The sequence below is a fragment of the Rhinatrema bivittatum genome, chromosome 5 (genome assembly GCF_901001135.1).
Source record: "Rhinatrema bivittatum chromosome 5, aRhiBiv1.1, whole genome shotgun sequence".
NCBI lineage: Eukaryota > Metazoa > Chordata > Amphibia > Gymnophiona > Rhinatrematidae > Rhinatrema > Rhinatrema bivittatum.
In genome coordinates this window covers 261,707,678-261,734,439 of record NC_042619.1, presented here as the reverse complement: position 1 = coordinate 261,734,439, position 26,762 = coordinate 261,707,678, and the positions used below count along the sequence as shown (strand labels likewise).

Genomic DNA, 26,762 nt, shown 5'->3' with positions numbered 1-26,762 from the left:
CTTGGTGCTAATAAAATGTGTACTGATTTTTAGCTCACATATTTAAATATCAAGATTTTTTTTTTAACTCCCACTACACAGGCTGATACAGTACAGTGCGCAGTTAACCCGCGTCTGGATGCGTGTTTTCGACGCACTAGCTTTACCCCTTATTCAGTAAGGGGTAATAGCGTGTCGAAAACGCGCGTCCAACCCCCCCGAAACTAATAACGCCCGCCACTAGCAAATGCATGTTGATGGCCCTATTAGTTATTCCCGCGTGATTCAATAAATAAAATGTGCAGCCAAGCCACACATTTTACTTTCAGAAATTAGCACCTACCCAAAGGTAGGCGTTAATTTCTGCCAGCACCGGGAAAGTGCACAGAACAGCAGTAAAAACTGCTGTTCTGTGCACCCTCCGACTTAATATTATGGCAATATTAAGTTGGAGATCCCAAAGGTTAAAAATAATAAAAAAAAAAATAAAATGTAAAATCGGCCCGTGGCTTGAAAACCAGACTCTCAATTTTGCTGGCATCTGGTTTCCGAACCCATAGCTATCAGCAGGTTTGAGAACCGAAGCCAGCAAAATTGAGCGTCGGCTGTCAAACTCATTGACAGCCGCCGCTCCTGTCAAAAAAGAGGTGCTAGGGAAGCGCTAGTGTCCCTAGCACCTCTTTTTACCGCGGGCCCTAATTTGAATATTTTTTTTTTCTGAATCGCGCGCACAGGAGAGTGGCCTGTGCGCGCACCAGGAAAGGCTCGCCCACTCTCCCGTGACTTTTACTGTATCGGCCTGACAGTAAGTTAATAATATACTAATACATCAGGTATTAAAAAACAAGAAAAAACTGTAAAATGTGTTTGGCACAGGTCAAACGTATATTTTAACTAGGGAAGGGGGGTGGAGGCATCCCTGACAGGATATCTGGATAAGAGGCAGCAGCTGCTGCCTTCACTTACCCAGATAAATACTGATTTAGCTGTCCATCGGGCAGCGCGAAGTACTTTAGCCGGTGAAGTAGCAGCAAAGCATGTCAGCTGTATAAGCACTGATTTATGTGGCTATCTAGAGGCTGCTTCCTGCTGCCAGATAAATCAGTATTTATCCAGGAAAGTGGTGGCAGAGTGGTTTTTTTTACTATTTTTTTTTAACTTAAGTTTCCAGGCTATGAAAAAAAAATAGTTAACTCCAGCTCTAAACAGGGGTTAAGTTTCCAGTGCTAAAAAAGGCATGCTGGCCAGATGCAGTCTCTTTGCATAGGGGGTAATACTTAATGCCCTCCTTTGCATGGGATTTTCCTGAAAGGGCACTAAGTAGTACTCCTGGTTTGGAAATACGTGTTTTCTGTGCAGAAAACTCCTTGCTGCATTGGCAGTACATTTTGCCTGCAGAAAATGTGCAGGAAAGTGCGTTCAGCTGAATGCACCTTTTGGCATCTCAGTAAGGCTACTGCCCTTAGCCATCATTTGAAATACCTTAACACAGCCCAGCCACTGCAGCAACTCCTTCTGGAACTGCCTCACATGGACCCTAAGCCTAGTCCCTGGCTGTCACTATTATGTAATGACCGAGATTCTTCTTCCACACAAGGGCTGAGAGCACTGCCTCTGCAGCCTCCCTGGCCAACCCCCGAAACAGAAGACCTAACCTGGAATTGAACCTAGCTCTTCCACATTGTAGTGTGCAGCACTTGCCACCAAGTCTGCTTGGCCCTGCCCCCTTTAACCGTGGCAGATTGAAAACTAGGGAAGCCAGGGTTCAAATCCCATGTCTACAACTGACACTCTGTGTGACTTTAGGCAAATCAATTATCCTCTATGGCCTCAAGTACAAAATTTAGATTGCAAGTCTTCTTCAGTAGAGGCCTAGCAATTGTATCTGCATTTATAGCTCACCTTCAGCTCAAATTTGGAAAAGGTGAGTAATTGCATCTAAAATTCAAAACACAGCAACAATCCTCAGCCAGGGCCACAGCTGACAGCACTCTCTGGAACCTGGCTCTGTTCAGCAATGCCTGGCCCTCACCTCATTCTACCCAGGGCCATGAATGCTGCTGCTAACCCCCCCCAAGCCCTGCCAGCTTGTGCGGCAGTCTGGCCTGGGAACCAGCCTTCCGTATACAAAAAGGGAGAATTCAGAACCAGATCATGAGAACTTCTCCTTGTATTCATTCTGCCTCATGACGTGGCATTTTATTTCCTCCAGTGAATTTCCAGCTATTTGATCTCGTCCCAAACACATATTTTACTTTTAATGCCACCCAAGTTTATTACTTCTTGCAGTACAAGGTAAAGGACTCTGCACACATCTATGGTCGAGTAGGCAAGTGTTTCTCATTTCCAAAAGGCTTCTTGGAGGTGCCTCTGTCTATTTTAAAAAGAATACGCTTTATGGAGTGTCCTAGCTGATAAAATATTTTAAGCAGTAGTATAAAAAAATGGATTTTGTTTCATGTTAAGGAAACATTTAACTAAGCCCCATCCCATGTTACTATATTCTCTATTAAATACAAATTCCATTCAAATTACCTTTTTTTTTTTTTAAATAAAATCATATTTCAAACCATGCCAGTTCATTTTGTCATTGCCATAAACTTGCACTAGTAGCTCTAGCACAATATCTGCCTGCCGTAGGCCATATGTCATTCATATAAATATATACTGCATATATACATATATATATACAATATACATTTTATTAAATTGGTGTACCAAATATGAAAACACAGTACAGTCCAGCCTATCCAGGTATTTGGCCTATGAAATCTAAGTTACAGTGGTCAAAAACTAGTAGTTTAAAAAATAATCAATCAATGTGCACTTGTATATTGTTGGGATTTATAAAATGTAGCTTTTTTTCTTACAGAACTATATTAGTGAACCTTTACTTTTCCACAGGACTAAATGAAACAGAAGAAAAACCCAAATTGCACCTCCTGCATGGATTAAACAAGATACAAGCATTGTGAATCACTACTAACCCTGGCATGGGACAATTTTGACACAGATTTCTTTTTAATTTATAGCATAAGAAGAGACAGAGAAATGCTAGCTGTAATGAAAGAAGGCATGATGCTCAGTGGTTAGGTTCGATGGGTCAGATCCAAGGATGGCTCCTGTACTAGAGCTACAGGAAAAATGCACGTGCTTATCCTATGAAGAAGGCCTCCTTCCCAAACCCCCAAACTGGAAGAACGCACAAACAAAGCATAACAGTAGTGCTTGGAAAAAACAGAAGAACTCTTTTTTTTGTAATAACCATTCTGTGGCAGGGGAGGGGAGACCAGTCTGCGAGGGCCACACACTGGTCAGGTGTTCAGGAAATTGCTATGCTGTAGAGGCAATGCACATGCTCAGGTCTATTCATTAGTGAGATCCTGAAAACCTGACCTTAACCCTGCTTTAGGGCCTGCTGGCGGCAGGAGCTCTTCAGTGGAACATGCCAAACCCCTCTTTGCACAAGAACTCAACTTTGAGGACTCGGGGAAAAGCCCCTTTGCTCTAATGCAGTTTTTACTGTGCTGAAATACACTGGCAGGGGGAAAGACTTCAGTATGGTCACAGTAATGGGGGTACCAGTGCGGGGAGGAGGATGTCAGGGTAATAAGTGCACCAGGCGTAGTTACCTTCTTCCTACAGAGCCATCGATGGCTTCTGCTCCAGCACTTGGGCTTGATCAAACAAAGAAACCACAAAACTAACTAAAACAAATATCTTATTTTCTCATTGCTCTGATTTCTCTAGGGAACAGACAAAAATAATTCCTAGCCAGTGCAGTGAGGAGCTTTCAGCAGAGAAAGCACCTTGTATGGCAGTGTTAGACCTCCATATTTCTCCATCCAGTCTCTGAAATGACCCAGAATTAAAGTCTTGGCATTTTCCCTGCCTTCAATAGTCAATTTCCTTTTTCAGGTTAAAGAAAAAGAAGAGAAAATTTATTGCTTCAGTCAGTCAGGAAGGAGTGATGCATACTGGAAAGAAAAAAGCAGCGAGCATGGACATTTGGGAAAGCTTTTGAGTTCACAAAGCCTTTCTTTCCAGTTTCTCCAGGATTGCCTGGAGCTTCCTCACTGCTTCCTTTCTGGCTTGCCGAACTCCGTCTTGGCCACCAGTCTCCACTGAATCCAGTTCCAGCAGCTGTTTAGTGAGGAGCTCTTCCAGGCACCGATAGGCTTTGTCAGTCTTCTTTCCTACAAATTCATCCACCTCCTCCTCCAAAACCAGAACCTCTTCTAGGATCTGGCTAATTTTGTGGATCCCTGGATGGATAGCTAGGGAGTCAGAGGATGGAGGTGGATGGCTGGGTGTGGAACTTCCATCTTGGCTCACAGGATCTCTCCTTGGAACATTTTCATACATTTGGGGTAAAGCGCTGTAATGTGGTTTACGGGGTGGAGGGGTAGGTCTTCTATCATGATTAGGACCCACGTTTTGGGGACTGGTCTCAGGATAATGCCCAGGCTGGTCAATTCCTGGTTCAGGCTTGGTGTAAGAAGGGGGATCCTGGAAACAGAGAAAGAAATATAATCAGAAAAATTCTATTGCTTTTTCTTGAAGTATTTATATTTTGGGTCATGCTTCTGTTCTGCAAATTTCAGCTAAATCTTACTAAAGCTACTTCAGTTATCAACATCTTTTTTCACCATTTCCCCTCTTTACTTCCCTGATAGCGTGGGAGATCCTCAGTACCCAGAGCATCACCTCAATGTTGAGCTCAGGTCCGCTGCACAGACAGGAGAGGATCTAAATCTGAATTCCTCATGCCATAGCATACAACTCTATGGTCAGAGCCACGGGCTAGCCTGGGTCATATTTTTTAAACTCAAAATTATTCACTATCAATGTTTTGTTCATTCACCACCTATTGACTTATGCCTATTAATCTGAGGTCTCCCTGTTTGGTTAAAAAATATTTTCGCTTATAGCGTTACATCGTTTGGATAAACAAAAAGACGACGTGTTTTAAATAATGAGCACACTGCTCCTTAAAGATAATACATTTCTTTGCTGGGGTTTGTACTCATCCTCCATCTGTAACTGGACGGTACTAACAATGGTTCCTGAGGACCATGAGTAGAATGGTATCAGTGTCTGGTTCACCTAAATTCAGAGTGGCAAGTATGACGAAGAAGCGAGAATTTTCTAAACCTTTACTTTGCTGCAGAAATGAAAAATGCATTAGAAGGTTGGAAATGGGGCAGGTGTAATGGAGAAATTACTTACCTGGTAATTTAATTTTCCTTAGTGTAGACAGATGGATTCAGGACCAATGGGTTTATGCTCCCCTGCCAGCAGATGGAGACTGAATCAGGTTTCAAAGCTGACATCAACCCTAGATGCAACCTTGCAGTGACCTCAGCCCTTCAGTATTCTCTTCAAAAACCATTGTGGACATACTACTGAAAAACTTCCAACTTGACTACAAAACGGATAACCGTAACTATACTCAACCAAACAAATGCTGAATCCCAGCAAGATTATAGATGCCCTGATTTAGGGATTGGGTGACAGTTTACCCGAAATCTTTTGGAATCAATATTCATTTGATGGGAGATTCCTTGGCACCATTCTTGGGCAGCAGTGGGCGGGATGTGAGTCCATCTGTCTACACTAACTAAAATGAAATTATCAGATAAGTAATTTCTCCATTTGTTAGTGTGTAGCCAGATGGACTCAGGACCAATGGGATATACAAAAGCTACTCCCAATCAGGAAGCTGCCCGTGGTCCAGTTAACACTGCCTTTGCAAAGGTTGCGTCCTCTTGGGCCTGAATGTCCAGGTGATAGAACCTGGAGAAAGTGTGTAAGGAGGACCACATCACTGCTCGGCAGATGTCGACGGGAGACAGCAGTCTATCTTCCGTCCAGGAAACTGCCTGAGCCCTAGTGGAATGAGCTTTAACCTGAAAGGGTAATGGCTTTCCTACCTCCAAATGGGCTCCCGTGACCACCTCCTTGATCCAGCTAGCTATGGTAGCCCACGAAGTTTGTTCACCCTCCATCCTTCCACCATGAAGAACAAACAAGCGAAGGAGGCAGTATTCTTTCATGTCCTTTTGCCTATCTACAGATGGCAACAAAATGGACTGATTCAAATGAAACTCAGACTACCTTGTGCAAGAAGGATTGAATGGTACAAAGCTGTAACGCTCCTGGCGTCACCCGGAGGAACGGTTCCTGACACGACAATGCCTGTAATTCACAGATGCAATGAGCCAAGCATATAGCCACCAGAAACACCATTTTCAGGGTTAACAAGCGCAAGGAAAGACTGTGCAGTCGCCAAAAGGAGGGCCCTGCCAAAAACTCCAATAATAGATTAAGATTTCACAAGGGAACTGGCCACTGTAGGGGTGGCCGGTTGTGCTTTATCCCTTTCAGAACACAGGCATGTCCAGATGGGCCGACAGGAGGGATCCAGTCACCTCCCCCTGAAACAGAAGTGAGACACTACCTGGACCTTCAAGGAGTTAAGGGTCAAACATTTATTCAATCCATCCTGTAAAAATTCCAGAATTAGTGGGATTTTGACTATCTGAGGAGAAACATCGCGTTCCTCGCATCAGGTCTCAAATATGCTCCAGACCCACACATATGCTAAGGACTCAGAATAAGGTGGCAATTACTGCTGCCGAATATCCACGCTTCATTAGGCGATCCCTCTCAAGGACCAAACCGTAAGATAGAATCGAATTGGATTCTCATGAAGGACCAGACCCTGCTGAAGCAGGACCCTGTGCAGGGGGAGGCACAGAAGGGTCTCCACCAGGTGTCTCCGCATGTCCGCCTACCACGGACACCTGGGCCAATCTGGAGCTACTAGTAGGATTAATCCCCAGTGGCGCTTGATTCTGTGAATGACCCTGCCCAGCAGGGGCCACAGAGGGAAGGCAATTAGCAAGTCCTCTTCCGGCCAGGTCTGAACGAGAGTATCGATCCCCAAGGACCACTGATCTCTTCTGCAACTGAAGAATCAGGGAACATTCGCATTGTGAGATGTGGCCAGGTCGATGGACAGGAGGCCCCAGCGATCTACCACCAGCTGAAAGGCTTTGGCCGACAACACCCATTTTCCTGGATCCAGATTCCCCCTGCTTAGAAAGTCTGATCTGATGTTGTCTTTTCCTGCGAGGTGGGAAGCCGAGATCATCTGTAGATGTGTTTCCGCCCATTCTATAAGATCTATTTCCTGTGACACTTGCTGGCTCTTGGTTTCCCCCTGATGGTTGATGTAGGTTAACGTTATTGCGTTGTCCGACATTACTTGGACAGCTTAACCCTGGAGTATGTGGCTGAACTGTAGACACGCCAATCTGACTGCCTGGGCTTCCAGGCTGTCTATGTTCCAGAGTGTCTCTTCCTTGGTCCAACGCCCTTAGCCATCAGTTCCTGTCATTGAACTCCCCAGCCCTGAAGACTCATGTCTGTCGAGAGGACCAGCCAGTTTGGCGGGGACAGGGTTACACCCTTGCCCAGGTAAGCTTCCTGAAGCCACCACTGGAGCCGAGAACATACTTCCATCGGTAGGTGGAGGCAAATTGAGTCGTCTTGAGACAGAAGGGTTTCAATGTGACAGCAGGGAGCGCCGAAGAGGTCGATTGTGCCCTCCCCCACAGTTCTACCTCCAGGGTTGACAAACCGAGGACCTGAAGATAGCTCCAAACTGTCGGGCATATCATGTTCTTCAACCGACGCACTTGGGACATCAACTTCCTTATACACATGGATGGGAAGAAGACCTTGCCCTGCTTGGTGTCATACCGGACTCCCAGATATTCCAAGGACTGGGAGGGATTGAGACTGCTTATGTCTGTTTACGTACTGAGTTCCTGAAGCAGGGAGGTCACCCTGCTGGTCACCTGGACACTCTCTTCCATGGACTTTATCAGTCCTCCAAGTACGGGTGCACCAGGATTTCCTCTTTTCTCAGTGCAGCCACTATGACCACCATAATCTTGGAAAATGTTCTGGGGGCAGTGGCCAGGCCAAAGGGCAGCGCCCGGAACTGATAATGGTGGCCCATTACCGCAAAGCATAAGAAACATTGATTTTCTTGCCGGATTGGAATATGAAGGTAGGCCTCGGAAAGATCCAGGGTGGTTAAGAACTCTCCCGGTTGTATTTTAAGAGCTTAATAATATATATTTTTTGAAGATTTAGCTATACATTTAAAATCAATTTTACATTTGTCTCATTACATTAGTCAAATGTGTTAAGCGATATACCACTCCTGATTCAAAATATACGATCACTAGTTGATCAGTGCACATTTAGTCTTTCATGCATTTGTCATATTTAAATTAACTTTGGCTCATTTATCACATCTGTTAATTCATGTGGTGTCTGTTATTGTCAGTTGTTTTTGACATTTTCATATAATTTCAAATAATTTTTATTCTTTGTGCAGCATGGTTTTATATGTATGTTTATATATGTTTATATATTGGTTTTACTTATTTTCTATGTAGCCCCTGAAGCAGCTCTTAATTGAGCAAAACTCGGCCTGAGTCGGGCTTTTAACTTATTAATTAAATCCTTGGTGGTACCGATCTTCTTGTTCCTCTGGTCGCTACTTGCAACGTTGGATCGGTTTCCGGTTTGTTTCTTTAGGCCTCAGAAAGATCCAGGGAGGGTAAGAACTCTCCTGGTTGTACTGCCATTATCACAGAGCGCAGAGTTTCCATGCAGAAATTAATTACTCGTAGATGTCGTTGATACTCTTGAGGTCCAGGATGGGGCGAAAGGAACCCTCCTTCTTGGGTACAATGAAATAGATGGAATAACGCCCCAAATTTTGCTGGGGCGCAGGTACTGGAATTATAGCCCTCAACCTGAGCAGCCTTACCAAGGAGGATTCCACTGCCTGTTTCTTGAGCTGGGAGTGGCAAGGAGACCTCATGAACATGTCCCAAGGAGTGCTGCAAAATTCCAGGACAAATCCTTCTTGTCTGCCACCCAGTACCTATTTATCCAAAGTGATCTCGACCCACCACTGATAGGACAGTCGACCCCCCCCCTATCTCCTCATTCCAAGGGTGGGTCAGCAAAACTTCATTGGGGGGTTCGGGATGAACCTGAACCCGCTCCTCCCTTAGGCTGTTGACTCCGAAAGGACAGATCTCTGAAATGTCAAGTTTCTGTAGGGCCAAAAGCGTTGGGAGCCCCTGGATTAAGCCCTCAAGGGTGAGGGGTGCTATAACTGCTTTTTCTTATCTTCTGGTAGCTGGAGCACTGGAGATTCACCCCATTTACTGGCCAGCTTTTCCAATTTGCTTCCAAAGGGGAGTGATCCCTTAAAGGGCATCTTGGTGAGGTTTGCCTTAGAAGTTGCGTCTGCTGACCAATTTCGCAGCCATAGCTGTCCTGGCCACTACCACTGATGCCATTCCTCTGGCCAAGGTACGAACTAGGTCAGAGCCCGCACCAGCTAAAAATGCGGTGGCGGGTTCCATAACCTCTCTGTAATTCACCCGAGTCATCCACCTCCCGAGAGAGGAGCAGACATGAACGAGCTACCAGGGCACAACAAAAAGCAATCTGTAAGGTCACTGCTATTGCATCAAAGGCTTGTTTAAGGATGGATTCCTTCCACCTATCATGTGCATCCTTCAAGGCCTCTCCTCCCTCCACTGGAATAGTTATTCACTTTGAAACGGCGCAGACCAGAGCATCCACTTTAGGTAAATACAGATGTTCTCTCACTTCAGGGGCATCCCCAGTGCAATCAAGTCCTGGATGGCTTCCAGCACTGAAAAATAGCAAGAGGCTTTCCGTAGAGAAATCAGAATGAGATTCGTTTTTGGTTCCATCAGAGTCCGCCCCAGGAACTCCCAGCATTTTCAGGGTCTGGGAAACCAGGGCCAGCAATTCATCTCTATGGAAAAAGCGTAATATGGTCCGATATGGTCCTAAACCCCATGGGACTTCCTCATCTTCCAAGGAATCTGGATCCCCTTCTTCGTCCGTGCTGTCTGGGTTTCTGCCAGGGATATCCTTGCTGAGGCGAGGTATGGCATATCTCGAGGCCTGCCGATAGGGCTGGGAGAGGGAGGCCTTACTTGCTGGGGTTCCATCAGGACAGGGGCAAGTGAAGCAGACTGTGCCTGCAGAAAGGCTGGAAGGCCTTGAAAAAAATTCCACTCAAGAGAAAGCAGTCGTGTCGATGCCTAGCCCAGGAAGTACTGGGGTAGGTGCCACTGGATTTCCTTCTCCCATGGAAGACCCAGGCCCACAATTACTCAGATCCAGGATACTTCTGGTTAAGGTTGTGGCTGACCCATCCTCTGATTGAGAGGAGCTGGGCTTAGTAAAGATTGGAAAGGCCAACTCTCCCTGGGTCTCCTCAAAGTGCTGACATAAGTAAGAATCCAGGTCAGCCTGTGTAGCCCTAATATGACAAGAGTGCAGAGAGAATCACACTTATGTTTCTTTGCTGTTGTAGCCATTAGGGACGGTGGCTGCGAGTTAATCTTGTGCTTAAAAATTTTTTGCGCAAGATTTCAGGCGCTTATGTGGGCCATGGCAAGGCAAGCACAGCCTGTGCGCCCGGCTTTACCTAAATTCTGCTCCTAGAGAGATGTGACATTGTGTGCGGCTTTATATGGTGTGTGCACGGTGTTGTGCGCAGAGCTAGCACACACCACACGAACCGATGCTCTATGGTGGGCAATAGGAGATGCACAAAAACACGCGCAAGATGGCACCGCCGCGGCCTACCACGTGGTGTGCCTATTGAGCCTAAAGCAACCTGCTCGGAAGCCCACTTTCTCTTACTCCAACGGGATCAGGAACGCGGGTACGGCACGCTGAGCAAGGAGACCAGAGGAAGTCTTATCAAAACATTTAAAACTAATCATGCACATTTAAAACTAATCGGAGAAAGTTCTTCTTCACTCAACGCACAAACTCTGGAATTTGTTGCCAGAGGATGTGGTTAGTGCAGTTAGTATAGCTGTGTTTAAAAAAGGATTGGATAAGTTCTTGGAGGAGAAGTCCATTACCTGCTATTAATTAAGTTGACTTAGAAAATAGCCACTGCTATTACTAGCAATGGTAACATGAAATAGACTTAGTTTTTGGGTACTTGCCAGGTTCTTATGGCCTGGATTGGCCACTGTTGGAAACAGGATGCTGGGCTTGATGGACCCTTGGTCTGACCCAGTATGGCATGTTCTTAAACCCCTCCAACATCTCTGAATCGGGAAGAATCCTCTTCTCTCTTTTTCTTTTTTTTCTTACCTGGGCTCACCTTTCTCCGATTAGTTTTAAATGTGCTTACAAGCTGAGTACAGAGACGGTCTCCGGCTGCGGGGGGAGAGGGCTTTTGCTGTCACCGGCTTCCTGTACCCGCTGCCTTTCAGCTGCTTCAGCAGCAAAGTCCACGCCGGGAACCGGCTCCCGGACCAAAGCACACCTCTGAGGGATCTCGGAAATCACCTCAGGAATTCTCAGCTGGGGAAGGGACCTTTGGGTATCACTGAAGGAGAGCGGGGCTCTATCTTTCTCCAAATTAAAAGTAGAATTTCTTCTTCTAAAGGGTACAGCAATTCCCATAGGGAAAAGGCATCCACATTAGCTAGGAGACGAGAGATACTGAAGGGCTGAGGTCACTGTAGGGGTGTATCCAGGGTACATCAGCTTTGAAACCTGACTCCGTCTCCATCTGGTAGCAGGGGAGCATATAATCATTGGTCCTGAGTCCATCTGGCTACACGCTAGAAAATGATAGTTTGCTTTCACAATCGATGCGAGATTACATGCATGTAGGTATGTATGGATGTAGGTACACATATATTTTTTTTCACTGTAATCAGTGTTGCATCAACATGAACAGATATTAATTACAATGATACTGACTCATTAGATATTGATTCTGAGGTCAGGAGTCTATTTCCAATCACCCTGAGTAGAAGCTTGGGAGGTCGGCCTCATCTCTCTCCTTTTCTACCATTGCACTGAAGAAACTATATGGAAGAAGTGGACAGACAAGTTCAGAACAGCTAATCAGTGACCCCCAAGGACTGAGCCAGGATCTTTTCATACCCTTGAATTATAGGATGCAGGGGGCACTCCACTGCCTGACCAAGATGAATTGGGTCCTGTGAGAAATGGATTGCAGTGAGCATCATGAGGAGAGCCTGCAGGGGCAGGGGGCCATGAGTAATGCTGCGGCATGCCATATGTTCCCTGCGGAGGCCAGCAATCTTCCTGAGATCTTGGCGGTAATGGTGGTGGTGGTGGTGGTGGTCCTTGCTGTGACATCTGAGGATGAGCATCACCATACGGATAGGAGGGGACATGCATACCTGATGCCTATAACAGTAAGGGAAACAATGGTAAAAAAATAAATAAATAAAAATTACAGATTACAGCCAGAATCACAAACACCTACAGAGCGTTTCTTGTTGGCGTCTGGGGGTTTACATTAGTTGAAATCCTTATATCATTAGCTTAAAAGTCTTTTGGTGGCTTATATGAAATTACCAGTGGACAGATGACTGTTTCTATAAAATCAGCACTATACTTATATCCATTCTTGGCTATATCTCGTAAGAGAGGCCAATGATTGGCTTTACATGGAAATACTCTCACCCTTTCAGGTAGTCCCTTGAGAACAGGGCCGAGGACCCTTGGCAAGGCAGCATGTGGATGAAGCTTGTATTGCTGTTGCCTGTGCTGAACCTGTCCTGTCCTGGGGCAAAGTGTGTGTGTATGGATTTTGCACTGCTACTGCCTATGTTGTACTTGTGCTATCATGGGGCAGAAAGTGTGTGTGTGTGTGTGGGGGGGGGGGGGGGGGGGGGAGACTTGCATTGCTGCCCCATGTAGTACTTGTTCTGTCCCGGGGCAGTGTGTTTATAAATGAAAGAAAGAAAGAAAAAAAGGTGAAAGAATCCATCTGGAACTGAGAGGGGAGGGGCAGTGTGTGATCCTTGATCGGGAGACCCGCCCCCTCTGACATCACTGAGGACTGTGACTGACGTTAAACAGCGCCAGAACACCAGGCGTTGCGTGCCGTGCGTCACGCGCCGAAGGGGCGCGACAAAGTGGCACTTCCTTTTGTGCACCCCGTAGTGTTAGCCATTCCCCATGTTCTTTTATATCCCTTGTTAACAATCCCCATATTTAAATGTTTAATGTATTTGACAAAGGTAACGCATGAGTTCCTGCAAATTTTGTTTAAATGTAAACCGATGTGATATGTAAAATCGAACACCGGTATATAAAAATAAATAAATAAATAAATAAAATAAATGTGCATCTTGTATTGCTACTGCCATGCCGTTCCCGTTCTGTAGTGGGGTAGTATGTGTAGCTTGTAGTGCTGTACCTGTCCTGTTGTAGGTGGGTGGGTGCATATGTGTATGGGAAGCCTGCACTACCACTGCTTTACCTGCAGTAGCATTTAGTTTTTAATGCTGTTAAGCTGACATCTGTCACAAGCACTAAATTCAGTAGAAGTTGACAAGATCTGTCTGACTATCTTTTCCAGGTTTTTATGCAGTGCCGCAGATTAAGTTTCGTATCATGCAATGGTATCTCTTCAAAAAGCATAGGGTAAGAATAATATGACACAGCTGCATGAAGGCCTTAAAAGCCAGGATCACCTCTCACCTGTGTTGCAGGCCTTATGCTGGCTATCAATAGCCAACTGCATGACATCTAAAATCCTCTCTCTAGTACACATGTCCAAAGATTAGGTCCAATATATTTAATAAGGATGATACACAGCCTTATAAACCAACAAAGTCATCATATGACTTATGTCTGTCTTCCCTCTTTGACACTGATAAAGGTTCAAACTATCTGAAAGAGGGCTCTTATGATGGGCCACATTTCTGAAATGCTCTAAAATGTTGACAGAAATAATGAACTTTATGCTTAGGAAAGCAGGGAAGACTTAGGCCTTTCACATGGCATAATGCTAGTGCTTCCCTGACATATTTTCTAGGATGTCTGACCTGCCTTTGTTTGATACAGAACGATCTTAAACAATTTTCTATTGTATTTTATGTTTCTTATGGTATTGATTACTGATTGTAACTGTGTTTTATTCATGTACCCTGCTCCGAGCAAATAACTGATAGGCAGTGTAAACAAAAATGACAAAGCTACCACTACCGCTACTTGTTACTGTTTACACTGTTCTGTTTCATGGTGGTGGGTGGGATTTGTAGGTATCACAACCCACTCTTACTTCTAATTAGAGATCATAGTTTTTAGTTTTTATTTTATTTTGCCTAGGAATTTCAATGCTGTAACAAAAATAGTCAGTGGAAAAAGGAGTTTGATATAGCAAGGGAAAAATAAGTGGAAAAGTCATTTTCCAATGATTTCTTTTTTGTTCCAACAATGAAATTCCCAAGGAAAATAAAATGTATTTATTTAAAAATGTTTATATACCGCTTTTACAAACAAATTTTAGTCAAAACGGTGTACAATATATCAGTCAAAAAAACTCAGAATATAAAGTAAAACTCAATTAAAAATTACAAAAAATATAATAAACAAATTTAAAACAAAACCATAATTATTAAAAAATGAATAATAATAATACTAATAGGGTGCCATATGATTAATGTATGAAGAGTAACTGATATTTAGTGGGTGAAATTTTGAATGCAATTTGAAAAAAAAGTGTGTTTTTAAAGATTTTTTAAATTGTTTTGAGTTTGATATGGATCTTAATGAGTCTGGTAGTGCGTTCCAAAGAGTTGGACCTGCTATCGAAAAGGCTCTTTTCCTAGTAATGTCAAGGCGTGCCTGTCGAGGTGATGGTACGTCTAGAAGGTTCTTATTCATTGATCTTAAATGTCTGGAAGGAGGGAACACAAGGTAGTAGAGGTAGAATTATGAATAAGGGAATGTATAATGGTTAAGATTTTGAACTGTATTCTGTATTTGAAAAAATAAAAACTGAACCTCACTCCCTACAGATTACATAAAATATATCCCACTGTTTCTAGTCAGTCAATGTTGGAGGAAATGTGGTCGAAAGGGTACAATGCTTCATATTTGGTGGACGTGCCCGGATATTTCTATTCTTTGGGATTCCGTCTTTCAGTTATTTTCCCGAGATGATCAGGCGGCATGTGGCCAAAGATCTCAAAGGGTGTATATTGTCTTATCCCCTCTCAGACCTCAATAAATTTCAACAGACGTTGGCAACCCAGATAATTCAAGTAACTTGTCTGGTAATCGCAGCCACCTGGAAACAGGAGATATGGCCGGGAACTTCAGAGATTCTAAAGAAACTGTTCACGGTCCACTATTTGAATAAATTAACGACGATCCGTCAGGATAGTATGGACAAATTCACCAAAATGTGGCAACCTTATGAGGACTGGATAACGAAAACTGCTGAATGACACATGGACTTGAGAAATGTTATAGAAAGTATTCCTGATACATACTCTTTCTCTCTCTGCTATCTTAGGCATGCATTCATTTATTAATATCCTATAATGAGTGATAGATGATCAAAGGGATGGGGTGGGAAAAGGAAAAAGTAAGGTCATTATCTATCTATATATTAAGATGACACTTGTACACAGGTTTGTACTTGTTCGGTTATTGGTTTGGCCTCAATAAATTTTAAATAAAAAATAATAATAATAAATAAAAACTGAAAATGAAGGTCTACAGTCCCAGCACATGTGAAAGTACTCCTGGAAAACATTAAAATGCGTCATTCCCTTTGTATCTTTTGCTCCCCTTACCTGATGCGAACAGCAAGGCTGGTATACTGGACCCTGGTTTCTGTGGGAAGGGCCTTGCATGTGACTGTTCTGGTGGGCAAAGGGCCACTGTGAACTAGCTGATGGGCCCCCAGAAGTTTTGTATGGACCTGTGGGCTCCGTGGGATAGGGAACCTGGGTATGTGCAGAAGTATAGAAGGTACTTGTAGGATACTGTTGGTTTATAGCCCCTATTGATGTAGAGGCATATGACGAGCCATAAGTGCCATTGGTATATGGCTCCATTCCCTGAAAAACATAATGCAGGGGAAATTATGTAGAAATAGCAAAACAATAGGCGAAAAATCTAGCTACCTGTTGCATAGATTTTCTCTCAATTTCTTTTATCATAAAGTGGAACAAGAACAAAACTGCTATGGGAAATACATACCAGTCACTTTCAATGTTCTACTTCAGTGTTTCCCAACCTTCTCTTGGAGGCACACTTAGTCAATTGGGTTTTCAGGATTTCCACAATTAATATACTTGAGAGATTTGCACACCCTAGGCCTCTAATGTATGTAAATCTCTAATGCATATTTTTTATGGGCCTGATTTTAAAAAGCTTTTACTTTAGTAAATGGTTTTTTGAAAATTATTACAATAGTAGTTACATTTATGTGCATAACTTCTTTTGAAAATTATCCCCATGGCTATCCTGAAAACCACAGTGGTTAGTATGCCTCCAGGAAAAGGCTGGAAAACACTCTTTTACTTAATGGTGGAGGCCAGAAGGGTCACTAGAGAGCAAACAGACGAACGCTCCAATGGATGTTATTCAAGGCCAGGGTCCTGCAGTATACGTTTCTGCACACAGGTGAATGAGGCAGGAAGGCTATACATTCCAAGTCTTAAATAGCTGTAGTCTTACCACTCTAGTCAAAGCTGACCAGAACCCCACATGCTTAGTGAAATTAATCTCTCAGATAAGCATAAAATTGTAAACATACAAAAAAAATCTACCCAGGATTATTTGCAGGACTTTGCAGTTGCTTATTTTCATAAGTACTTTAGCTTATGTCTCTGGTGCAATCAGGAGCAGCAGCCTAAACGGTGGAAGCTAGTGTGTGCTTCTCCCTCTCAGAGCTGAACCAGATTGCCACCCGCGTGAGTGCACCGAGCTCTGCTCCTTATCTGACCACAGGCGCTGCAACTCAGCTTCCTGCAGCAACGCCACCAACCACTAAACCATCACATCCTGGCGATGAGAAGTGGTCAGAACCGTAACTAGATCTCTCCAGGCAAGCAGGAAAATAAAACATGCAGCTATTCTTTCAGCCTGGGAAGGTGCTCAGCACATTCAAGAAGAGTTGGCTCCAGACGAGAGCTGGTGCCACCAAATCATAAGCTTCGGAACAGAGTTTAAAGAAGCAATATCACTGTTTCATCGTACAAAGCAAACGGGTGGCTCTTTTTCCTTCATCCCGAATTTCAGTCCCAAATGAGAACAAGAGCAAAACCTGCCCCCACAAACTGTCATTTCCTGATCAAACCCTATCATAACCAAATGCACGGTGCCCGCCCTCTCTCCACCACTACACCAAATTCATACTCAGGAGTGGAAAAATAACTTGCCAGTATCATCACGAGACTTCTCAGAAAACTGCACCTGCTGGCCTCTTCCACATGCAGCATTCAAGCTTCAGGCTGAGTGGGAGTACAAAGCATAACACCCTGCAGAAAGCCAGTACCAAGGAGGAAGGCGACAAGAGAAGCTATTTCTATGCCTAGATCTCACATCCCCTTGCTTCTTACCGTCAGCAGTAAAACTGATGGATGCTATCACTCTTGCTGCTGGAGCTATGTATTCTTTTTTTTTCCCCCGTTTGCTCTCCTGGGTTCTGGTTATTTCTTTGCTGGTCTCTAGGCCACATCAAGTTGCAATTACATAGAGAAAATTCCACCATGATGTTTCCTTTGTCAGTATCTTCACTGCTAAATAACTCCCCCATTAACTCTTGATCTTCTGCTGCAACCAATGAATCTCAGATTTACCTTTTACGGTTCCACAATACAGCACAGCAAATTTAGTTTCCACCTTAAGCCGTGCAGAACACGCCTCCACAAGTGGGAGGAAGATCCTGTTGCCAAACTCAAACACATAATTGAAGGAAAATTACAAGAAAGGCTTCATGTGAGCCACACTTGCCTTTAGGGTTTTGGCTGTTAAGTCGGATTAGCTTGACAGGAAGCCATTCCTTTGAAGCTGAGGTCACAGTATAAGCATAAAGAGATGTTAGACTCAATTAAGGTGGGAAGAATTATCTTTCTGTGGCTGCACTATACCTGGCCTTGCATTTCTGCTCCCACAGAATAAGCACTTGGGTATGGAGGTCGAGGATGTTCTAAGGAGTTCCAGTAACTGGGATTGTAACCAGGATAAGGCTGCTCCTATAGAGGAGAATAAAGAGAACACAATGAAAAAATTAATTCCCTAATCACAAAACATCTCTTCTAAAAAAAAAAAGGGTCATTTAATGTACACTCTAACTGTAAGCCCACTGAAGTGCTGTGCATCACTCTACCTTCACTTGATGCTCATTTATAGGGAAGGGTTGATAAAACAAGGAGGAAGGCGATCTAAAAAAGCCGTAGATGCCAGGTAATGTCCATTAAGATGCTTTATTAGGAGACTTGTAAATCCAATATAAAAATGCCCGACTCAGGCCGAGTTTTGTCCCCCTCTCTTGGAGGCTGCCTCAGGGGCTTTGTAAGAATGTCATAAGTATATCTGAAGATAAACTTTTGCCAATGAATTTTTCTGGAAAGCTGTAAATTGTAGTCATGGAACAGCAATGTAGAGGTCTCCTGCAGGGCGTGACTAGAAGTTTATTTTGGAGACAAATTTCATCAAAGCGCTGTTGTATGCGCCGGGGCTGGCTGGCACTCAAGGCTGTGAGGATATAAATCAGAAACCTGTATGGAACGGCGCACCGGTCTCCTTCTCAACGGAATGGCATTCCAGAAAAATTCCCTGGAATGCCATTCTCTCTTCCCTGCCATCCCTGGATGAACACTGGCTTAGACACCTGGATTGTGATGAAGAGGCAAGATAAGCATCCAATGTGTGTCATTTCAGACTGTGACACCGGAAATTAAAAAAAAAAAAAGAAGAAAGCATCTTCTGCATGGAGCAATTAAAGGAATCCAGGTCATCATCATGATTTATAATACTTCTAAACCTGATGTACTGATGTTTTGTACATTTGCAACCACTTATGAGGAAAACAAAGCATCCCAAAGAACTCAACATATTTCAGATTTTAAAATAATCTAGTTATTGGGCAACAGTGAACTAAAGATTTATTTGAAAGGCAGAAAAGAACAGTATACAATACTTTTCTATACATTTTTTCCAGCTGGTTGCCTCAGAGAGGCTGTGATATTACTCAGTACTGTTGTGCCACCTGCTTCCTGGATGGCAGCAATACCATCAGACTCAAATGACACTTTTATAATAATAAGTGCCATGCCCACTGAGGCAGCAATCCGGCAGCCAGTGGCAACCACAGAAATGGATCTGACCAGCTTTCATCAACAACCACTTGAAAGACAAACTTCAAAGATACTGTAGCAATCCAACAGACCTTGGTAACTACACCCTCCAACCCTACTAGTAGTAGGTGGCTGACAGAGATTTTTGCAGCTCTGACTCCAATACAGCACTTCAAAAAACTTGGTTCCTAATTGTCCACAAGGCACATCTCATTTTTCTTCTTTCTTTGGTTGTCATCACTATGTTTTGCTAACAACTTGCCCTTCTGATTGCTCTAGGCCTATTGCAAGACAATCTGGAAAAAAAAAGTGGGTTTAGAACGAAAGGGAGCACAACATCGGTGTAACATCTACTTTGAATACAATCAGTTTCCCTCTTTTCTTTTATCCAAGTCAACCAAATTTTGCAGCTGCAAGAATCACTTAAACGTCCAAGCCTTTAAGCACTGTGCTTGCTTGCTCGCCCGTCCCATGGTTACATTTTATCCTTCGAAACTTGTAAACCGTTATGATGGCGAAACCGAATGACGGTATATAAAACGCGATAAATAAATAGATTCCGCGAAGAAGCATAACAAGGGCTGTGAGTTTTAAAGTAGCAGACAATGTTTAAGAATGGCAAACAAGAATTAAAGGAATGGTTCTCTCACCTCTTAAACTGGAGAGCTGAAAGAGAAGCTCCCAAACCTAGTGTAAATGATGCAGGTGGATTTCATGGAGTCCTGGTTGCTAGGAATGTATCTGAAAACTGGATTCATTTTAAATGAGAAAGCTAATTCAGAAACTAAGAAATAATTGCAAAGCCTCAGGGCAATAAAACAAGCGCACACAGGAAGAATCCAGAGTGTTAGAATTACAAAGGTTTATTGGACAGAGGCATTTGTATGAGTAATGCATCAGGACAACTCGACTATAAAAGCTATTTCAGCAGTAAACATGGGAGATTTCTTTCCTGAAGGCTAATGATTTGATATATACAATTGAAACATATGTTTTCACGAACATAATTTTAAGTCATATGGGGCCTGATACTGAGCACCATTTAGCCAACTAAGTTCAGATTTAGCTGGCTAAATAGCACCTTTTGAATATCTGGCTGTAGTCACTGGCTGCCACACAGCCAGCTAAACAATTAGCTAGCGGAGCAGGAGCGTTCTGGAGAAGAACACCGAATATTGGCTAATTTAGCGGGAGAAATGCCAATATTCAGTGCTATCCGGCTTAGTTAGCCAAAGAAGTCTAGAACAGCTATTCGGTTGTCCTAAAGTTAGCCTGATAAACATATTTGGCTAACTTTAACATAGCCGAATATATTCAGCAGTGAAGCCGAATATCTTGGCCAAGTTAGTTTATCCAGCTGGACAGCATCTCAATATCAGGCCCATGAGGTCTTCATTATATCTGAAGGAGATTGTTCATGGTTTGTCAATTTTCCAGAGGTCACCTACAGTTACTTTACAAAAGACAGAGGTACTCTGCTGTGGCGTTCTCTCTTCCTCTAAAGAAAGTCCCTCTGCACCTATGAAAAGGGTACTTCAAAGGGGTACTTTTATAACAGCCTCCCTAAATTAGCCGGCACAAATATATACAAGTTACACCAATTTTCAAAGAGGATATATACACATAAGTCCACTTTCAAAATTATCCCACTAAAAAAAGCTTACCCACACACAATTATACCTTCTTTGGGCTCTCCAGACCCAGTGGACCCGAACGCCTGCGGTGGTGAGCGAGGCCAGCCGGGCATGGTTGGACCCACCCCTGGACGACCTCGCAGAGGCTCTCAGGCGAATGCCAAGAGGGAAGTCCCCGGGCATCGATGGGCTCACCAGAGTTTGTCGCTTTCATTTTTTACATCCTAGGACCCGACCTCCTGTGGGTCCTACACAAAGCCCTCAAGACGGGGTCCTTGCCCCTTTCCCGCAGGCCTGCAGTGCTCATTCTGGAGGGAGACCCACGCAGCCTCAGGAACGGATGCCCCGTCTCCCTGCTCTGCATGGACTATAAGATCCTGGCCAAGGCGCTCTCCCTGTGGCTGGCATCCATGCTGGCAGAGGTGATCCACCCGGACCAGACCTACACCATCCCCAGGCGCACCATTTTTGATATCTTTTTGGGCCGGGATCTGATACATCTAGCCCAACGTGCTCCTAGCGGTCCAGGATTGCCAGATCTATTCGGCGGCATCCTCGGCCTAGATCAACTGGGCCAAGAGTTCCAACCTTCTTGTAGGACCGCAGAGGGTGGACGCTGACCTGTCGTGGGACAGGGAGACCCTTGGGTGTCTGGGAGTCCACCTTTCCGTCGCAGAAACCACGGCCCCCGTCAACTGGTGAGAGCTTGGAGAGAAGGCAGAAGCTCGCCTTGGGGTGTGGCGGGGTCTGCTGCGACCGGTGTCCTTCCGCGGTCGGACCCTGGTGGTGAACCAGCTGGTAAGTAGTGTGCTGTGGCATCGTCTCACTGCCTTGAGCCCGACCCAGGAGTTCCTCGCCCGAACCCAGAAGAAGCTGCTGAATTTCTTCTGGGCGGGTGGGAAACACTGGGTCTCCACAGGGGTTCTGGCTCTCCCTCCAGGAAAGGGCAGGGGCACAACTTCCGTCTACAGGCTTTGCAGAGCTATCTGTATGCAGAGCCTGCTCCGCGATGACGCCCACTGGTGATGCATTTTTTTCTGCCAACCTGCGGTATGACTGGCAGCTGCTCATCTTAGACACTAGAGGCCTCACCCCTTGGAGCCTCTTGCAGCTGCCGGAATTCTACAAGGAAGTGCTGAAGGCCTGAAAACTGCTGGGTGTGACCAGGGGATTGGCTGCCAGGCTCCTGGGTGAACCCCTCCTGTACAACCACGCTCTGAGTTTGGAGGGGATGGAGGACCTGGCCCTGAGACGCCGCCTGGTCAAAGCTCAGATGACAAGGCCGGGGGCTTGCTAGAAGCCCAAGTCTCTGTTGTTGAGCGCCTCCGTGTGAAGATGCCTGGTGCTCTCAGAGTTCTAGCAAATGCCATGCTTGAGTGGGCCCTGCTGGCCGGGGATCCCCGCCTGAACGCACCCCCCAGCCCCCCGGCTCTGCTGGTAGGGCCTAGGTTGCTGGAAGGCGGGCCCTCTCAGGAAGATCATTCTCCTCGGGCCCACAGCTTTAGCAAGCTGTGGGAACTGCCCCTAGCAAGCTTCTGAACCATGTCTCGGAAGGTCAACGGCCGGCTGGTGACCCATACCGTTACACCACCTCGCCCTCGCCTCTGGCCCGACACACCCTGGCGGGAGGTGTTGGGACCAGGTGGCGGGGATGGGGGAGCGGTGGGGATCATTCTAGTCTCGGATGAGCCTCGGCTATGAAGGGGACCGCTCCTGGAGGCTGGTGCACAGGGCAGTGGCCTCTAGCTGGTTCAAGGCGCGCGCGTTCCAGGCAGACCTCTCCTGTCCTTTCTCTGGGCAGGAGGACGCTTTCCATCTGGGGCTTCAATGTCCCAGGCTGACCCTGTTCCTATCCTTTTTGAAGACTTTACTTCTGGGCTTTTGGTTAATTTTCACCCTACACCTCCTGATCTACAGACGCACGCTCAGGAGAGGACTTCTGCGCCAGAGGGACGACCTGGTCAACTTTCTTCTATCCGCCGTCAGACTCTCAATCTGGCGGATGAGGCAGGAGAAGTTGGCCGGGGGCAGGTCCCTCGACTCCAAGACACGCTCAGGTCAAGGCAGAGCACTTTTGTGCCACGTCCGCCAGCTGGGGTGGAGGAATTCGCTCTGCTCCCCTCACTACCCTCCCCAGTTTGAATTAATCCGTAAGATTTAAGTTTCTTCAGTTCTAGTTTGAATTTCTGTTGTGCACTTTTTGGGTGCCCTTCCCTCCCTTGCCCCCTACAAGTAGTGAAGGGGTAATGGAACCCACCCCTGCCTCAGTTCCCTAAAAGGGGACCCCCCTCCCCTCCCCAGAAGGCAGATAGGGGCCCCTATCCTGGTTGTCGGACTCCCCCCCCCCCATAGCCCCCTCTCGCTGAGAGAAAGAATGATGGTTGGGGCATCTAGGGGGCGGCTAAGAAACAGACACCTGCAGAGGGGTGACAGTGGGCCACAGGGCAATCTGTGGCCTTTAGTTTTAAGGCTTTCTCCCTCTCTACCATATTATTAGTCTCCAGTGTCCTCACTAGAGGGCACCGGATGAGTGAACTTCCTTCCCTGTTACCTTTTCCTTTAAGTGGCGGCCACCCCTTTCCCTGCCTTGAAAAATAGGTACCTTCTTTGGGAAAAAATGTACGTGCCTGCTTTTGAATATACAGAAATATGTATGCAAGTCCAAACCCCTCTCCAACTCTGCTCCTGGGAACACCTCCGCTTAGGTGTGGTAAACTTACACATGAATAGGCAATAATGGATAAAATAGGAACAATAAGACTAATTCAGAGTAAGTGTGTGTGAAACAGTAAATGAAACCCTAGTTTCATTTACTAATTATATTCATGTACCTAATTATACATAGATTGTATATTATTATTTGTACATAATGCACCTAATCATATATAGTTTGTAATTATACATAGTTTCTCCCAGGAGATTAGATGGGATCCAATTGTACTATATGTTTACTCTTTGCCTGATTTATTGATATATGCTTGTTCTTTCTGAATTGATTGTAAAGCCTGTTGCTAAATTATTGTTCATTGTAAACCGAGGTGATGTTTGAAACGTTCCGCGGTATATAAAAAAAACTTTAAATAAATAAATAGTTTCCTTAGTACAATTAATTGGCCAATTAGAATCGGGTGCTTGCAGAGTAAATCTGTACGACTGAGTTTGGGCATTCTGTATATAAAGGTCCAAAAGAGAATGTGTTTAGTCTTCATCATAAAAGTTAATGGGAACTCATATCACAATCAAAAGACATTTCAGAGGACTTAAGAAAACAAAACTATAAAGTAGTTGATGCTCATCTGTCTGGACAGAGTTACAAGACCATTTCTAAATATTTTGGGGCTCCAACCATCCAGTCAGATATTCTGCAAATAGAAAAAGTTGAAGTCTACAATGACTCTACCCAAAAGAAAATCATTCACAAAGTCACAGGCTAACATCTATCTTCAACCTCTCTCACTGCAGCTAATGGAAGCATTCATACGTCAACCATCAGAAAAAAAAATGAATGGAATGGAATTCCTGGGAGAGTAGCTAGGAAGAAACCATTGCTCTCAAAAAAGAACACTGTTGTCTACCTTAAAATCACCAAAGAGCATCTGGATGACAAATAAGACTTCTAGAATAATGTTCTTTGGCCAAATGAGTCAAAAATTGAACTTTTTAGTCACAATAAAACATTTTGTTTTGCAAAAATCAAACACTGCCTTTCAAAATAAGAGCCTCGTCCTGTCAAGGGTGGTGGAGGTATCATGGGTGTGGGACTGCTATACTGCATCAGGACCTGGATGAGATTATGATTGACAGAACCATCAATTCTGCTTTATATCAGAAAATTCTAAGGCAGAATGTCAGGCCATCCGTGCATGATTTGAAGCTGAGCTGATAAAGTGCTGAAAGTGGATCAAACAACAGAATGACCCTAAATATTCAAGTAAATCTATTTCAAAATGGATGAAAAAAAAAGAGATTTTGTGTTTTGGATTGGTTGTCAAAATCCCAACTTTAACCCTTATTAAATTTGTGATAAGATCTGAAGTGAGTTCTGTATAGAAGAAAGGCTAAAATTCCTCATGGGCAATGCGAAAAGATTGATCAACAGTTACAGGATATGTTTAACTGAAGTTAATGCTACTCATGGAGGTGCAATCAGTTACTGAATGAAGGCTTCACATAAGGATACTTATTTTTGTTGAATAACAGTAAATTAGATTTTGAATTATAAATTATGATTGGATTCCCTTAATTACTCTATTACAGAAGATATGCATATATTGGATATCCAGTATATATAAATATCTCAACAAAGCAGGAGGGTAGGCTATCTAAGAAAGCCCTGTAGGCAACAAAGTAGGTTCAGACACCAAAAGATGTCCAATTAGAACTATTTTTATTGGAGACATTCTTAAAAAGAGCCCGACTCAGGCCCAGTTTCGCCCTCACACTGGGCTGCCTCAGGGGCTGTATGGGATAAATATTTTATGTATATGAGTTGAATCTCATATCAATTATTTTTTGGTGCAGAGAATCAGCATGTCACGTCTCTCTTCTAATCGAAAAGACACTTTGGTATATAAATATCTCATGCATTTTCGTTGTATGTATGTCCTGAAAACCAGACTGGTTTTGCATTACCCGTTGGTAGGGTTGCCATTTCACCTTAGATCAGCTGATCAGGCTGGAACTAGTTCTGTTTTTGCCCCGTGGCATGCATGGCATTGTAGTTTAAATTTTTTTTTACCATCGATTTCCGAGAGAAATAAAAATCCGTGCATGTCATGGGGCAAAACCGGAACTGGCTCCAGTTTCTTCGTCTGACCTGGGGTGAGGTGACAACTCTACTTGCCTGCCTCTCGACATTTTTTACCTCCCATCCTGGTCAGCAGGACTGGGGATGACTGACCTTGTATCTGGCCCTAAGGTTGATAGACATTACCTGCCGACCGCCTGCCCTGGGCTGCTCGGGCCACTCTTGGCCCGTCTCCTGGGAGTAGTAGTAGCCCGGTGACCAGGTTTCCTGCCCGCGCGGGTCCCTCTCCATCTTCCAGGGCGGCTCGGGAAGCGCCTCTTGCCCCACCACGTCGCCATAGTAACGGCCATACCCTGGCCCGCCGCCGCCATCTCCCCCGCCACAGCCGCCCAGTTTCCGCAGGGCAGACATGGAGCACGTCGGACCGCAGCCGCCCCCACTGCAGCCGAGGCTGTCGCGGAAGCAACGCGGGCCCCACGCGGGGGGGGGGGGGGGGGGGGGGGCCACCCACTCACTAACTTGCCAATCGGGCAGGCATCGCTTTGCCCTCTAGGCAACACCGCCTCCGCGAGGGGAAAGGCTACCGGGAAGCCCAACGTAACCTTCCCCTCGGCCAATCGCTGCGGCTCGTTTCCGGGCACCGCCCACCTACGCTTCCTGACCAGCCAATTGCTGAAACCCGCGAGAAAGGCAGGGCTAGTGAGGTCGAGGGACTCCGGTTCCAAAGAAGAAGCCGCGCCGGGTTTCTTAAAGGGGTCTAAAATTAACGTTAGAAAGTGAGGCACGGAACTTCAGTGCTTCGCGTCATTTGTTAACAAATGACACGCATGCAATGATTATATATTTAACTGTCGTAATTTTAACTCTACCAACAGCTGTCAAATTTTCCTGTTGTAAATTAATATTTAGGTGTTTTGTAAATTTAAAAAACAACAATAAAAGCCTGAGTAGATTAGTATCTGGTAAAATTCTGTTGTGGTACCGTGCTAGATCTTATTCGTACAAAATGTTGAATACCTACGAGACAATTAACAACTACTCGATTACACTGAATGCACTGAAGAAAGAAAGGCGTTGAGACCGAAAGCTTAAGAAAAAAAATTATTGTAATAAAATGAGAATCGAAAAATCAAAAATAAATAAATAAATATGGGGCAATTTATC

General features: G+C 44.7%; 1 protein-coding gene across 2 annotated transcripts; it reads right to left on the bottom strand.

Moving 5' to 3' along the window:
- Positions 1-2,455: 2,455 nt before the first annotated feature.
- BAG4 (BCL2 associated athanogene 4) lies at positions 2,456-26,193 on the bottom strand. 2 transcript variants are annotated; one of them, XM_029603919.1, is made up of 5 exons: positions 25,785-26,188; positions 18,009-18,113; positions 15,705-15,971; positions 12,028-12,297; positions 2,456-4,488 (listed from the first exon to the last, which is right to left on the bottom strand). In XM_029603919.1, exons 1-5 carry the CDS (start codon positions 26,007-26,009, stop codon positions 4,006-4,008), a joined length of 1,350 nt encoding a protein of 449 aa, XP_029459779.1. In that variant the 5' UTR covers positions 26,010-26,188; the 3' UTR covers positions 2,456-4,005. The 2 variants fall into 2 exon arrangements, with proteins under 2 accessions (XP_029459779.1, XP_029459780.1); XM_029603920.1 differs by lacking the exon at positions 18,009-18,113 and having other exon boundaries at positions 25,785-26,193.
- Positions 26,194-26,762: the final 569 nt, after the last annotated feature.